The sequence below is a fragment of the Tasmannia lanceolata genome, unplaced genomic scaffold (genome assembly GCF_043159265.1).
Source record: "Tasmannia lanceolata isolate RefF3 unplaced genomic scaffold, GAP_Taslan_0.1 ptg000015l, whole genome shotgun sequence".
NCBI lineage: Eukaryota > Viridiplantae > Streptophyta > Magnoliopsida > Canellales > Winteraceae > Tasmannia > Tasmannia lanceolata.
The window spans coordinates 1,336,832-1,351,766 of NW_027518692.1; the positions used below are offsets into that span (position 1 = coordinate 1,336,832).

A 14,935-nucleotide genomic window follows, 5' to 3' on the forward strand; every position below is an offset into this window, starting at 1 on the left:
GGAATAACGAGATAATGTAGCCGAAGGTGAAGGAGTCGATCCAAGAGTATGAGAGGAACTAACGGGAGGTTTATGATGACAGAAATATAGATATACTCTCAACTACAACTACAGCAAAAAAAGAAACAAGAGAGGTGTAAAATCACACGGCGGGCCCGGTCATGATACTGTAGCGGCGATGAAGAGACTGATCAGAAGAAGACATAGGACCACTAGCCAAGACGAGAAAAAGGGCTAGGAGATGAAGTGAGAGGCACAAGAGCTCACTTAGACATTCCAGCAAATACATGGTGTGCAACTCAGATACCGCGACTTCAATTAAGTGACAAAGTAAAAATGACGTATGAGGATTAACCGATGATGGGAATGGAGGGTAAGGGGCAAAATCGGAGCCACGGAGGCGAAGGATAAGAGAGGGCAAGGGGATTTAAACCATGAAGTAGAGAGAAAATGTGAGGGTTTAAGAAGAAGAAATTAGGGTTGTGAAATGGAGAAAGGAAATTAGGGAGGTAGGAGTAGAGAATGAAAGAAGTAAGGGTAAGGAGGGTTGTAAGGGTTTTAGAGAGGGGGTTAGAGAGCTAAAAAAAAGGGTTGAGGGTGAGGTTTAGGGTGCAGGGCACTATTCACGGCACTAGGTTAGAGAGCTAAAAAAAAGGGTTGAGGGTGAGGTTTAGGGTGGAGGGCACTATTCATGGCACTATTCACAGCACTATTCACGGTACTGTTCATGGGTACTGATCACGGGTACTATTCACGGTATTGATCACGAGTACTGTTCACGGGTACTGATCACGGTACTGATCACGGCACTCTTCAAGGTACTGTTCACAGGTTAGGGTTTTGGTTGAAGACGCCATCGTCTTCTCAGCCTCCTCAACCCTTCTATCCCTACCGATTAACATCTCCTTCAGTTTTGCAGATGGTCGGTCACACTGTTACAGAGAAGGTTTTGGCAGACGTTCACGTGACATGGTGATGCCTGTGGATTTTACATTTGACATGGTCGAGATCTTTTATGCAGTTTACCACGAGTGACCATTTACAGTCTATGATTGAGCACAACCGATTGGCCACTTTTCCAGTCTTATACGGATGGACCACTCCTGATGGCCTATATCATATGTGACTTCGACGACCTTCTACTGCTGCGAGAGTGGGTCATTTACATATTTGATCCAAGCGGACTAGAAATCGAGGCGAGTTCTTTTCAATAAGGGGAAAATGATGCGTATTGTAAGTTCAATAAGTGGCATATTTGCCCACTAAAACTTTTAGGACTTTGATTTTCATGACATTTAGTTCCTAGGATTCTTAATTCCACGTTTTAGTTTTTACAGATTTGATTTTCCATGTTATTTTATTTCCAGGTTATTTTAATGGCCTATATATAGGCCTCACGTATTAGGGTTTTTAGATTTTGATGATGAATTAATGAATTGAGAATAAGATTCTCCCTATCCCTCTTCTTCTTCCTTCCCTCTTTCTCTATTCTTCCTCCTCTTTCTCTTCTCTTATTCCACTTCTCCTCTCATCCTTCTATTCTCCCTTCTTCTTTCTTTTCTTCCCTCTTCTTTCTTCTAATCTCTTCCCCTTCCTTTCTTCTATTCTTCTTCTCTTCCCTTATTTTTCCCTTTTCCTCTCTTAATTCTAATTCTCCTTGGGCTACATCATAAATTATTGGAGGAAGTATTTCAAGACTTCCAGTCACCCTTTTAAACTTGAATCTTCTCTTTTATATTTGCTAAAACAAAGTATATCACATCAAGTGCCATGAATTATAAATAAGCTAAAGTGCAAATGAAGTAAACTAACATAAGTGACTTGTATAAACTTATAATCGTGTATTTCAAGTCGCCCCTCGTGACTTCTATTGTCTCCTAGTAAACTGTATCCTCTCCTAGTAAACTAAACTTATACTCATGTATTTCTCATGACTTGTATCCTCTCCTATATATTGCTAAACCAATGCAAATTACATCAAGTGCCATGAATTATACACAAGCTGAAGTGCAAATGAAGTAAACTAACCTAAATGACTTACATAAACTTGAACTCGTTAATTTATTTTTCCACATAAATAAATAATAAATTAAGAAGACATACCTGATGGAGAGAACTAATACGAAGTGCCTGATTGTTATTCCTTTTCGGAAGTGGGGCAACACCAATAGTATCCAAATGCTGAAATATTAAGGCCTTGTTTAATCAATGAGGGCACCTAAAAAAAAAGAAGAAGAAGAAGAAAGAAGCACTTCTGCGAATTGATCATCACATAAGCTGATCTATTGTACCATTGAGAAGAACTGATACTTTTTTGTGCTAAGAAGATCCATTGTAGGACCACATGTCAGTGGATCCATGCACAACTCGTGAAGAAGCTGCAGAAAGCAAACAATCAAACACCTTTTAACATGCATGGAGACAAAAAAAATCATGCATGGAAACCAAAGAGGAATCATTCCAAGACAAAAGGCAATTCTAACCTGGAAACCAAATTCATGCAGTAAAGCATTCACATCTGGCTTTGAAAGCTTTTCCAAGATATCAAGAATAACCTTCAAGCAACTGTAAAACATGTAATAAGTTGATACTGAAACAATGATGATAGACTAGAGATATTTGGGATTATAAAAACCTGAAATGATATTTTGGCAGTAAAATTGTCCGTTCCACAGGCGTATCCATGTCAAATTTGAGAAGCATGTGTGTAACATTTGGGGCCGGCCGGTTAATATTATCTATAAGAAGCTGAAGAAATAAAGAACAGAAAAGCATGAACCTCCCCAAAAATGGGCCAAAACTTCAGAAGAACAAATAAAATTTGAACCAACCTGTAGTATAAGGACACCAGGATCATCACTGGTGTTCTCTATGACTTGAAACTGTTCTGAGCGCAGTTCTAGACAGGCTGCATAATCCTCGACTAAAGAGTTTGTAGCATTTGATTTGAGCAATAACTGTACAAGGCCGACCATGCGTGAACTGTCGACAAACAACTTCAGCATAAATTTCAAGAACATTGATGAGATTTTTGTGGATGCTCACAAACTATGTCACAAATATCGTTCTCTGGAATTTCTCGGCAAGGGAAAATCTTGGGATATATTATTTTTATTTTTATTTTTTTGGGTTTATAACGGGAAAATGATAAAATAAAAATATATAAATTAAGAAAAAAATATAAATATAAAATAATGTAAAAATATTGTGATATTATCTCGGTAAATGGAAATATCGCTATATTTTTAAATTTCAAGATTATTTCAGGATTTTGTCGTTTTATCAAAATATCACAATAAAATCACTATATTTTGAAAATAACGGAGATATTTGTGGCATAGCTCACAACTCAGAGAAAAACAATACTAAGACGACAAATAGCAAGAAAGAAATATCCACTCTGTATGTAAGCCTTATCCAAGAATAAATGATAAAAATAAAAAATAAAGTTTAGAGAGAGAGCGAAAAAATACACCTTAGAATACTCATGATTTTGATAGAGCATTGCTGGATTTGAGGCAACATATCATATCGTACATACTCCAGCAAAGCAACAATTTGACTATGATCTTGCAACAGTATAGCATCCAAAGGCTGCATGGCAATGGGGCAACAGATGAGAAGTACTTGGTAAATCATAAGCTACAGTGAAGGACCCAACAAACTAAAAGTTAAATACCTGGTATAAAGGGCGCCAAAAATCAGAAAGAACCAGATCCTTCTCGAAGATCAGAATAATAATTTCCAATGAAAGATGTACAGCCTTCTCTAAAAGATGACAGTAGATTTGACTAGTCCGGTCATACGTGAGAGCATTCGCCCCAGGCAAAAGAATCCCCATGATATTCCGGAAAACAATTTTTCCACTCATGAAATCCTACAAAATCCATCAGATAAAAATGGTATGTATTAAAAAGAATTCAGAATACAATTACAATCATTCAGGATCCAAATATGCAAGCCAAGATTCAATGCACCAAATATCATACAACTTTAGGCCGATATATATATATATATATATCTGTGTGTGTGTGTGCGCGCGCGCGTGCATATAAAAGGGGAAGGGGGCAGTGCACGAGGCTCCCGCCATTGCGGGGTCTGGGGAGGTCGAGATGTACGCAGCCTTACCACTGCTTCGCAGAGAGCCTGTTTCCGTGACTCGAACCCGCGACCACCATGTCACAATGGAGCAACCTTACCATTGCGCCAAGGCTAGCCCTCTACCGATATATATATATATATATATATATATATATATATATATATATATAGAGAGAGAGAGAGAGAGAGAGAGAGAGAAGGGGGAGCATAAAAGACTATCTCCTTAGCAAAAACTGCTAGATAATATAAGGCAGGTATGGCATGATTGGAAAGTCAGTCTTTGAAGGAAAAACTAGGAAAGAAATAAAATTCCCAGAAAGAAGAATCGAGAAAACAAAGAATGCATCATAAACAAAAGACGAAACTAATGATGATCAAAATTACTCATGTTCCCATTAATGAAGACTAAGTAGAGATGGCATCACTGGAAAATTGATTTCTGAAGGCAAAACAGGGAAAGAAATACAATTCACAGAAACAGGAATCGAGAAAACAAAGATTGCATCATAAACAAAAGATAAAAGCAATGATGACCCCATTCAAGTCACAAGCATTCCCATTAATGACGACTAACGGGAAACCACAGTCCAAAGTCAATACACAACATCTTTTCTTTCTTTTTTTGAAATCGCAAATTGAATTCATTAAAAGAAAAGAGGGCCGAGATGGAACCCCCCCCCCCCCCCCCCCCCCCAAATAATACAAGAGAAAGAACAAATGTAAAGAAAGTAAGAAAACTCTCGAGGAAGAAAGTCAAACCACTCTAACTCCAAACGGCTAACCCCACCCCTAGCCAAAGAGTCTGCTTCCCCATTAACAAATCTCCTCACATGATTAAAAGAAATAGAAGAACTCGAGATTAGATCGTCTATTTCATCAAAAATAGAAGAAAATCTCCATGGCGGCAACACCGATCCACGCAACCATCTAATCACATTAAGTGAATCACCATCCACAATAGTACAATCCATACTCCCTCTATCAATCCTTTTAATTCCTTGACATGCCGCTTTCACCTCTGCCTCTGAGGCATCACATACCCCAATAGGGCCGGAGTACGCCCAACTAACATTGCCGCAAGCATCACGGCAAAGACCACCCACGCCAGCTAGGCCCGGATTACCAAGACTCGACCCATCGAAATTGACTTTGAGCATCTACCATAGGCTGATCCTCCCTACTGAAACTTACTTCCCTCCAACCCTCCCATAAGTCAAAGGCTGATACAAAAAGGAAAGCCGAAAGGCTTCTTACCCAAGATATAGTGAGAGCAATAATTTTCACATATAGCCAATACGGAGATTTAGCTATCCCCTCAAATACTCTAGAATTTCTCTCTTTCCAAATCACCCACCAAGTCACAAGAAGGCAAATACTCCAGAACATTTTGCCTTTCTTTTTCCACGGCCCAAAATTCCATTGACGCATCAATTCGGAAATAAGGAAAAACCCAACAAATACCAAACCTCTGAAATATGAAACTCCATATCTTACGGGCAAAAGAGCAATGCATGAAGAGATGACCCACAGATTCCCCATCTTTCAAGCATAGGGGGCAATGGTCAACAAGCATCATACCACGATTCCGAAGGAAGCTAATCGTTTGAATCCGATCGGAACTTACTGCCCACCCAAAAGAATACACAACATCTTGAAATAAACAAAAGCAATATTTGGACGAATATGTGTGGAATATCTTGCGGGTCAACATAAATTTCAGACTTTCTGGTTGGTCAGGTAAAGTGGCAGCATCCCAAATCAAAATCCCCCTTAACGACGTAGGAATGACTTGTAGGAAAAAGCCTAGCCCAATAATGGCGATTATAGCTAAAAAGTACCGAGGGATGCCCAATGGTTAATCAAAGTGACAAAGTTAAAGAGGAGCACTCAAACTCAAACAAGCACACGGGATTTTGACTTCATAAAACTCAAGAACTGTTTGATGTATTGGAGTTTTCATATATATTTGAAAATGGATTCTTATGTTACTTAGAAACAAAGCTACTCCCTAAACTTGACCAGATTAGATTTAGTAAAGCAAACACGGCAACTTTATCAAGTAATTAAGAGAGCATTTGAATTTTGAAGCTGCAATGCAGGAGAGATGACCCTCAGCCTGATCAATTTCAGAAAACAAAGCTGTTAGCCAGCTATCGGAAAAGCCAACTCCATCACCAAATGTTTTGTCAAAAATATGCTTGCCAAAAAATTCTGTTGTTTGAAGTGTACATGATGCAGGCCAGGGAAGAGAAATAGAAGAATAAGAGAAGAATAAGAATAGGAGGAGAAGAGAAGAGGAAGAATAGCGGAGAAAAAGGGGAAGGAGGAAGAAGAAGAAATTTGGGGAGAGAAATTCTAAGTCAATTTTATTTCATAAAAAGCTAAAAATCTCTAATACATGAGGGCCTTATATAGGTAATTGAAATAACCTGGAAATAAAGAAACATGGAAAACAAAAGCCCTAAAAACTAAAACATAGAAATAAAAATCCTAAAAACAAAATATCATGGAAATAGATCCGTAAAAAGTCCTAATGGTCAAATATGCCACTTATTGGGCCTAATCCTCATCATTATGAAATGTTCAGCACCATGAATTTTGATAAATGGCAGAGACCAAGACTGGACATAGTATAGGTGGAATTTAAGTAAAAGCTAGTTTCAGCATTCTAAGCATAAAAAGAAGAAAATTATGAGAATGTATATACTTTAACAAGCTCTAATATAGGAAGCTGCATTTCAAGTGGAGCTGAGTGCGCCATAGTTGAAGGCTGAGATTGGTCAACAACACTATCAACATCCTCATCCCTGATATCATACATGCTAAGGATCCTGCACAACACAAATAAATAAGATAAACTACTCCTAGACTTCTTCGCTTCATAAACTGCAATTCTCGTCAATTGTGAAAAGGAAACCTGGATAATTAAATGCCTCGCATTATAGAGAAACAAAATTGTTGAAAATATATTCTTTCATTTATATCAGAAACATGTTTCACGGCTTCCAACTCAGCCCTAAACATCAAAAATCTATTTTCTATTACAGATACTAAAGTTTCGATATTTGAGTAAATGTACTCACATTTTGAAGTGTTGAAGGCAAGCAACAACTAGCTGCCATTTCTCACTAGGATCTGCATAAGCTCTCTGGGGAAAAGGCCCAAATACATGATCATACACAAATCTAAAGATGCCAACAAACCTGGTATAGAGTTCACATTAGAAAACCATTTAAAAAATATATATTCCATGTTAAATTCAAATGGCATCATGAATCTATACCTGCGCCCTCTATCAGTCACATCCCTTTCCTCGGCAATAAGAGCATTCAATAAATTAAGGAAAGATATGGTGGAAGGGTATCTTTCCCTCCTAGCTTCTACTTCATTTAACTCAAACCGCATATCGTAAACCTGCCAGATTCACACTTTAGCATCATCATCATCATAATAATAATAATAAAAGTCATATTAAAGGTTGAGTTTGTTCTGTTGCTTCCATCAAAGTTAAACTTGTGGAACACTATATACAAATTTGTAAAGGATTCATTTAGCCAACCCCAACTAGTTTGGGACAAAGGCTTTGTTGAGTTGAGTTAAGTTTGAGTTATATACAAATTTTACTAATAACAGCAGACATTATTTCGATATAGTTTTACGCAAGTTCATGGGAGGTGTTCCTAAGGTTTATTAATAACCATGGGTTTCACGCAAGCACTATTCTTACCCCATTCCATCATGCAGCCACAAAAAAATCAGAGGTGCAGCACAATGTTACCTAGAACATAGTTCGCCCAGGTACGTTGTACGGGAATGGGTACCCCTACGATGGTTAGACCTGTATGCAGTATGATGGGGGTATGCCATACATATTTATTCAGAAAGAAAGTTTTAGTTCCAAACTGAAAAAAAAATAATAATAAAAAAAAAAAAAAAAAAAAAAAATTTAATGATCACAAAATATCACAAAATAAAGTACCATCATATATTGCATACTCAATACTAAAAGAATGCAAACAAAAAACAAACTGATCTCAAAATATCACTAAATAAGTATCATCATATATTGCATACTCAATACTAAAAGAATGCAAACAGAAAACTATCTAGTTATGAAATAAAAACATAAAAAAATTAATATATGACCAAATTAATAAGCTAGTGTGCATATTTGTCTTTCCCTTGTCCACTGCAATGTTCCCTCTTGCAAAGATGCGTATGCGAGTTTGTTGTCCGGGACGACGGGGTCATCATTTTTAGCGATCTTGATCTCGAGCGTACAGCGTTTGGGGAGTGCAATCTGGATCGTGGGACAATAGAGGTGATAGCAACCCCAGTAACATTGGTGCAGCATGAATAATAACCAATATGCGAGATACAAACTAGGGTTACTCTTTTCTTTTATTTGGTTTACTATTTTTCTTTCCCTAGAAGAAGAATGAATGAGACAATTTTATAAATTCCAGAACAAGATGATAAATACAAGAGGAGAATAGAGCCATTGATTCTCTAGGGTTACCTTGCACGTCATTAGAAGACAAGTTTCTGCTCAAGTATCTATTCTTCTATAGATTATTAAAAAATCTAACAATATAATGTAGGGGAGTGATAAATCGACTCCCCAAATTGATAAATCGACTCCCCATGTGTCTTTCTCTCTCCTCTAGGTTAGAGAGAGAAAGAGGAGAGAGATAGACACATGGGGAGTCGATTTATCCATTTGGGGAGTCGATTTATCACTGCCCTATCATGTATTGCAGTTTATTTTTATTTTTATTTTTATTTTTATTTTTTAAAAGTGACAGATTTCATTGATATTGGAATAGCATTAGGTACCAGGAGTCCCGTCCTGCATTACAAAATATCAAAGAGAGCTGGAACGAGAATACCCAAGACCAGTAATAAGAATGAAATAAAACAAGGCAAAATATAAACATTTCTCTTCTTCCCTTCTTCATACCATTAGCAACTCTTCTTTTCAGACTCCAAAAACTTCTTTCTACACCTTCAGACTTCCTTTCAAAGTAAAGCCCATTAGGTCTATACACTTAACAAGAGCTCGAATTAAAACGCTGAATTAGTCGCCACACCCCAAAAGAAAAACGTAGCAAAGCAATAGAGTCCAGAATAATATCAAATCTAAGTGAAAGACATATTCTCTCAAGCCTAAACTTGTGGGAGTTGTTGTCTACTAAACACGAACAAATTTCATCCCCTTTGCTATATAACCATGACGTTCTATCCCTGAAAATCCTTAAATCAATAAATAAGCTCCGTAAAGCTTTCCCAGTCTAACAACTAACAGCCTCCAGATAAACTTCAAGAAAACTAGTGAACCATTTATAGACAAGAAAGATACTGAGGAAGGATTACACCCTGAGCGAATGACACAAAGGTCTCTCAAGCCCAGGGGAATCAACCTCCCTACTATTAACTCTTTCTTTGCATTCATCAAACTTTTGAAATCAATTTTCCCCCTCTTTTATCTTTTCTCCTATTTTCTTTCGTTCTCTCTTTTTTTCTCTTTTTTTCTCTCTTTTTTTTTAATAGACTCTCTAACCAACTTCTGAAAACCTAGAAAAACTCACCATCTGTCTACTTGGGCCGGATGGCCCTTCCTTTAAGGTTTGCTACCCTCGGCCCCCGACACTTCATCATTTCTCCCCACCTCCTGTTCCGTAGAGGCCTCCCTTCTTTCCTTCAAATCTCTTATCACCATTAATAGAAACAATTTTTCGGTAGCTTCTAAATCATCATCAAACCAAATTCTAAACACATCTCCTATAGCTAACATCTCATCCAATTCCTCAGACGACAGAGCATCATTTTCTCCCTCCCCCAAACTGTCCTCAACCATTCTACCTTTCCCTTTATCTTCAACCTCCCATTCCCATCTGATCGCGAACCTCCATGCTAACTTCCTTATCTAATGTGTCCCTTGAATCACAGGATTCCTCTAATGAGATCGCAATCAATTTTATAAACCTCTCTATTCCTCCTGTTTTTTCCTCTTCCCATCGCTGTCGACGAGCCCTTCTCTCCGCTTCCAACGCCTCCTTAAAGAAAGGAAATTTATAAATCTGAACAAACACCTCCCTCGGTTCTGTCGACCCGAAAATTTTCTTGAGCTCTTCCCTATTTTCCAAACCATCCTTCTTAAACTGTTTCCATTGCCTCTTCCAAATCCCGATAAAGATTTCTCTCAGAGTGGGACATTCCTTGGACGTCATTTTCTCGTCATATTCTAGTTCTTTTAGGAATTTGAGGTCTTCTACTTCAAAGGACACAGCCTTCCTCTTCCTGAGTGAGGATCCAGATACATTCGACATTTTAGGAGAAAGGGGTTTGTCAAAATCCTTCAAGAGGAGTTTGAATTTAGACGCTAAAATATTCTTACTGGTTTCTTCATTTCTGTGTCAACCCAAAAGCCTCCTTCTAAAGTGGGAAAGACCCCCCTTGGTGGCTAATAAATGATTGTCAATTCGCTCACCTCGCCCAAATTAACCGACCTTCTCTACCCGGCTTGAATTACTTCTCCTTCGTACATTGACACAAGTGTTATTTTCCTGATCCCCTAACCTACGTTTAATCTTTTTGTTTCTATTAAAAAAACGATTTTTAATTTTTACGGCCCTTTCTACTGACACCGACCGCAGCTTTAGATCGTCAGAGAAATCTTTTTGTGAGGCTTTTCCCACAATGGTACAAGATTTAGCTTTTAATTAAGGCTGACCCGCACATTTCCCATGCCTGACATCCTTCCCTATCAATGATGGATTCTTCCATTTTGATTTATCTGGCGACACTGCCTTTCCCGATATGGAAGATAATTCAAAATCTGACCAGGCCTATCCAACGGCTCATTAACCATGGAAATGTCAGGATTGCCCTCAAGGATTCCTGGGAGCGGCCCTTCCACTGAAAAATCTTTCTCCGGCGATTCCTCATCGGAGGCTTTAATTTCAGGAGAAAAATCCGAGGAGTTCTTTTCCGCCGACCGATCCCAAGAGGAAATAAATTCCTCAACTACCATCTTAACTCCCACTGGGTATACAGTGGAGTCTACCATAAGATTCATGAATGATGGTATACATTTCCACAATGACGTTAAGACCTTAACAGATGCAAATTCCAGACAGTGATCGTGACTGCCATACATCCGTGATTCCAAAATTTGTCCAAAATACTGACCCAGAGCCTCCACTGTGGATACTGACCAAGCATGAAGTGGAATGTCGTAGAACCTAAGCCACACTGATCTTGCACCAGTATTAAGAGCAGGAAACCATGGTTGAAGGGAGACAAAATATCCTTCCAAAGCATCCCCACCTCGCCTTAAAATGGTCAAGGCCTGACCCTGTGACTCAAAGCAAAACAGTACCATTGAAGGACTGATACAAAACGGCTTATTGAGTAGGGGAAGAGCCCAATGTCTCTTAACCCAACTCCAGACCTCTTCCGGCAAGGACTTATTTCTCAACGTGCCCACCAAGCAACTTTTTAGGGTCCTCATCCTCTCTGATATCAAGCTTCTTGGAATAGAAATCAATGGGGTTTTATCCTCCACTTCAGGTGGAAGATCCTCCTTGGGAGCTACCTTAGGAACCCAAGATTTTACCACCTTTACTTTTTTGTTGTTTTTGTCCCATAACATTTTCTGTAGACAGTGCGAGTACCAAAATTTTTCTAATTGCATTTCAAGCACATCCAATCACTTCCACTTTGGTTTCTAGTATTTCTTCTTCCACGAGGTCTTCCATTACTAAATTTAAATCGTCTGGTCATCAAGTCCAAATCCTCATGAGTTCCCAGGGAGAGATCTTGGGGGAACCGAGATGGTCCCTCCCGGAACCCCCCTTGACTCACCAAGATCAAAGATCTCCGGCAGCGACTATTGAAAATCCCTAGGCTGCAAAATGCCTCCTGAGCTGAGTTTCCACTTTCTACTAAATCTAGAAAGGAGACTGCCAACCGAACAAGATTGGTTGGAACCACAAACACATATGATGGGAGTGTTGTTTTCCAAACCTGGCGGGGGATTTTCCGGCCGGCGACTAAAGTATTCTCGAACTGTCATCCCATTTCCGATTCCTCCCCACCCCCACATCCCTTACTACCCTTCAGATACCCAACGACTTCGTCTAAGATGTACAGGCTAACTGATTTGGATTTTCGATACCTAGGGAGAGTTCACAATCAAAAGTGCCGATTATTGCAGTTTATTTCTATTACTTCATCATTATTGTTATTATAAGAGGTAGAGCAGTCGTTGTCTTCTATTTTCACATGTGTGGAATTTATGTGACCCTCATGAATTTCATTTTAAAATAAAGACAAGAGAAAAGTCATTATAAGAGGTAGAGTAGTCGTTGTCTTTTTTTTCACATATGTGTGGAATTTATGTGACCCTCATGAATTTCTTTTTAAATAAAGACATGAGAAAAGTCATGAGGTATGAATCACAAAAGTCATCATCCTCATGAATTTTGTCTCTCTCTTCTTTCCCTTTCCTCTTCTTTCCTCTCTTCTTTCCTTTCTTCTCAACTTCTATTCTCTATTTCTTCAGCTTACTCCATTGGCATGGTCCTTTTGATCGACAAACCTCCTTGAACCCATTATCTATAAACTATTTCCCCCACAATCTCACCCTTTGAACCTTCCGCTTTGCTTTCTACACAGCAAACCCTTTTCTAACAATTTTTACACCCCAATTTATCCCAATTAACCCTAACCATGTCACTCATACACCCACCCAGCTCCTTTCATCACTGCCTTACTTCCTTACCCTATTAGCATTGTTTGGGCCTTAGTTAAGTATTTTTCTTTACAGATTTGATTTTCTAGTATAGATTTGACAAGGGTATAATTTTTATTCTTTAGATAGTCGTTTTCATTTTTGGGAATATTCAATTATTTATGATTGGTTTACGTTGATTTGGGAACTTATGCGGCTGCTTTTATTGAATTAGAACCCATATTATGCTCCTAAATTCTTAGAAAAGTACCTACAAAGCCTAGGTTTGCACCAAATCTCCTCCGGAAAGAGAAGGAATCTCTTCTAATAATAAGAAGACTTCCTCTGGGAATGTCTAAGAAGATGGATAGCGATGCAACAGAAGGAAGAAACCCTCAAAGAAAGTTAAAAGAATTTAACCAAATTTGTTCAACCTTTGAAATAGAGCTCCTCTAAACTTAAGGATTCTAATCCTACAGCTATGCATCTGCAAATTATAACACCATTCTTCCTCAAAATAGTTTCCCCGGTACACTTCCTAGTGGATTCTCCAATAATTTTTTGTGCGGTCATGTAGGAGCCGGTCATATTGCTGAGTATCACACCGATCAATTCCCAGATCATCATACCTTCAAATTTTGTAATCATGCCAGTGGATGTTCAAATTAATACCATGATTGATCTTAGAAATGTGTCTATTGTTGATATTCAACTCACGAAACCAATTGATCGCCATGGTTGTCACCTCTATGAATATTAAGATAGTGAAGACAAATTAACAAAGAACCTTCTTCGAGAAGAAGTCCAATTGCTCGCCTCAAGGACTGTTAGAGGAGACAACATTGCAAAATTCTTTAGGAGAAGACTCTTTCACAAAAAGAGTCAAATTGTTCACATTTTCCTACAAAACAAAGGAGTTCGTCTCCCGAGGGGTGGACTATTTTACAAAAGAAGAGTCAAGTTGTTAACATTCTCTATGACTCAAAGGAGTTACTCTTTTGGGAGGAGTCTTATACAAAAGGAGTCAGATTATAAACATTCACTATGACAAGGAGTTCCTCTTTCCTAGGGACTCTTACAAGTTACAAATAAGTGTCAAGTCATCAACATTCTCTATGGGTTCAATGAAGCTCCTCTCACGGGAACACTGTTCTACAAAAGAAGAGTCAAGATGTCAATATTCTAAGATTCAAAGCTTCTCTCCACCAACAGGACCCTTAAATGGTTCAAGCTGCCAAAATTCAAGACAAATCCAAGAATGTCATCCTAGAAGATTTGTGAAAGAAACATCTACAGTCCTACTCAAAAAAACAATAGGGACAAATATTGAATTTTTATATTTTATACCTTGTAAATTGTTTTAGTTAGGAAATGGCTTAATGAATAATCAAAGGTGTTTTCTATCATAAAGAAATGTATTTAACAGATATTAGGACCGAAAGTGTACTTTCCCACTATATTAATAAAACCTATTTTTGAAATAGGGAAATTTGATCTGAATACTCTTACGACTGTAATTTCTCATGAATAAATTTGTTGTGAACACTACATCACTAAATGATATGTCCATATATAAGTTGTTTGGAATTGTCTTTTATACCCTTTGGCTTAAGTACGATAGATAAGGGCTTTCTTGTAAATTGGTTTCTGATTGTTTCATATATAGAAGAGACAAGTCCTAAGAAACTTGAACTCCCTACTCCCCAAATTCGTGGATTAGAATTTACCTTATATGATCTTCTTCTCTATATTTTATAATCCTGTATGGTTTGACGTTTGGGTCAAAGTGAAGAACCATCATCATCATCTTCTTTATATGCATGAGAAATAGAAGTAGAGAATGATGGAAAAGAGATGGTAAACAGAGAAAGAGAGAGAGAAGAACTTCCATGTGGGTTAAGCTCCCGACAACTCCATAGGTGAAGAAGGTAGGATACTTGGTGCATGAATCTAATAGCAAAGAAGGTAAGACAGAAGAACAAGAAGAACGAAAAAATAAATTAAACATTAGTCTTTTTGTGGAATCCTTGATCTTCATGCTTTGATACCATGTTAAACTTCATTGTGGATCATCTACACACCCAATTCATATAGAGAAAA

At 38.0% G+C, this 14,935-nt stretch overlaps 1 protein-coding gene across 2 annotated transcripts in view; it reads right to left on the bottom strand.

Moving 5' to 3' along the window:
* Nucleotides 1-14,935, bottom strand: part of EMB3142 (nuclear pore complex protein (DUF3414)) — a 154,755-nt gene that overhangs the window by 105,828 nt on the left and 33,992 nt on the right. For both annotated transcript variants that reach the window (XM_077354708.1, XM_077354707.1), the window contains exons 16-25: nt 7,385-7,515; nt 7,185-7,304; nt 6,809-6,932; nt 3,680-3,877; nt 3,476-3,594; nt 2,832-2,982; nt 2,636-2,748; nt 2,484-2,565; nt 2,292-2,378; nt 2,104-2,181 (exon numbers count right to left, since the gene is read on the bottom strand). In XM_077354708.1, the coding sequence (XP_077210823.1) occupies nt 2,104-2,181; nt 2,292-2,378; nt 2,484-2,565; nt 2,636-2,748; nt 2,832-2,982; nt 3,476-3,594; nt 3,680-3,877; nt 6,809-6,932; nt 7,185-7,304; nt 7,385-7,515 (1,203 nt within the window). The remainder of the gene's footprint in view (nt 1-2,103; nt 2,182-2,291; nt 2,379-2,483; nt 2,566-2,635; nt 2,749-2,831; nt 2,983-3,475; nt 3,595-3,679; nt 3,878-6,808; nt 6,933-7,184; nt 7,305-7,384; nt 7,516-14,935) is intronic.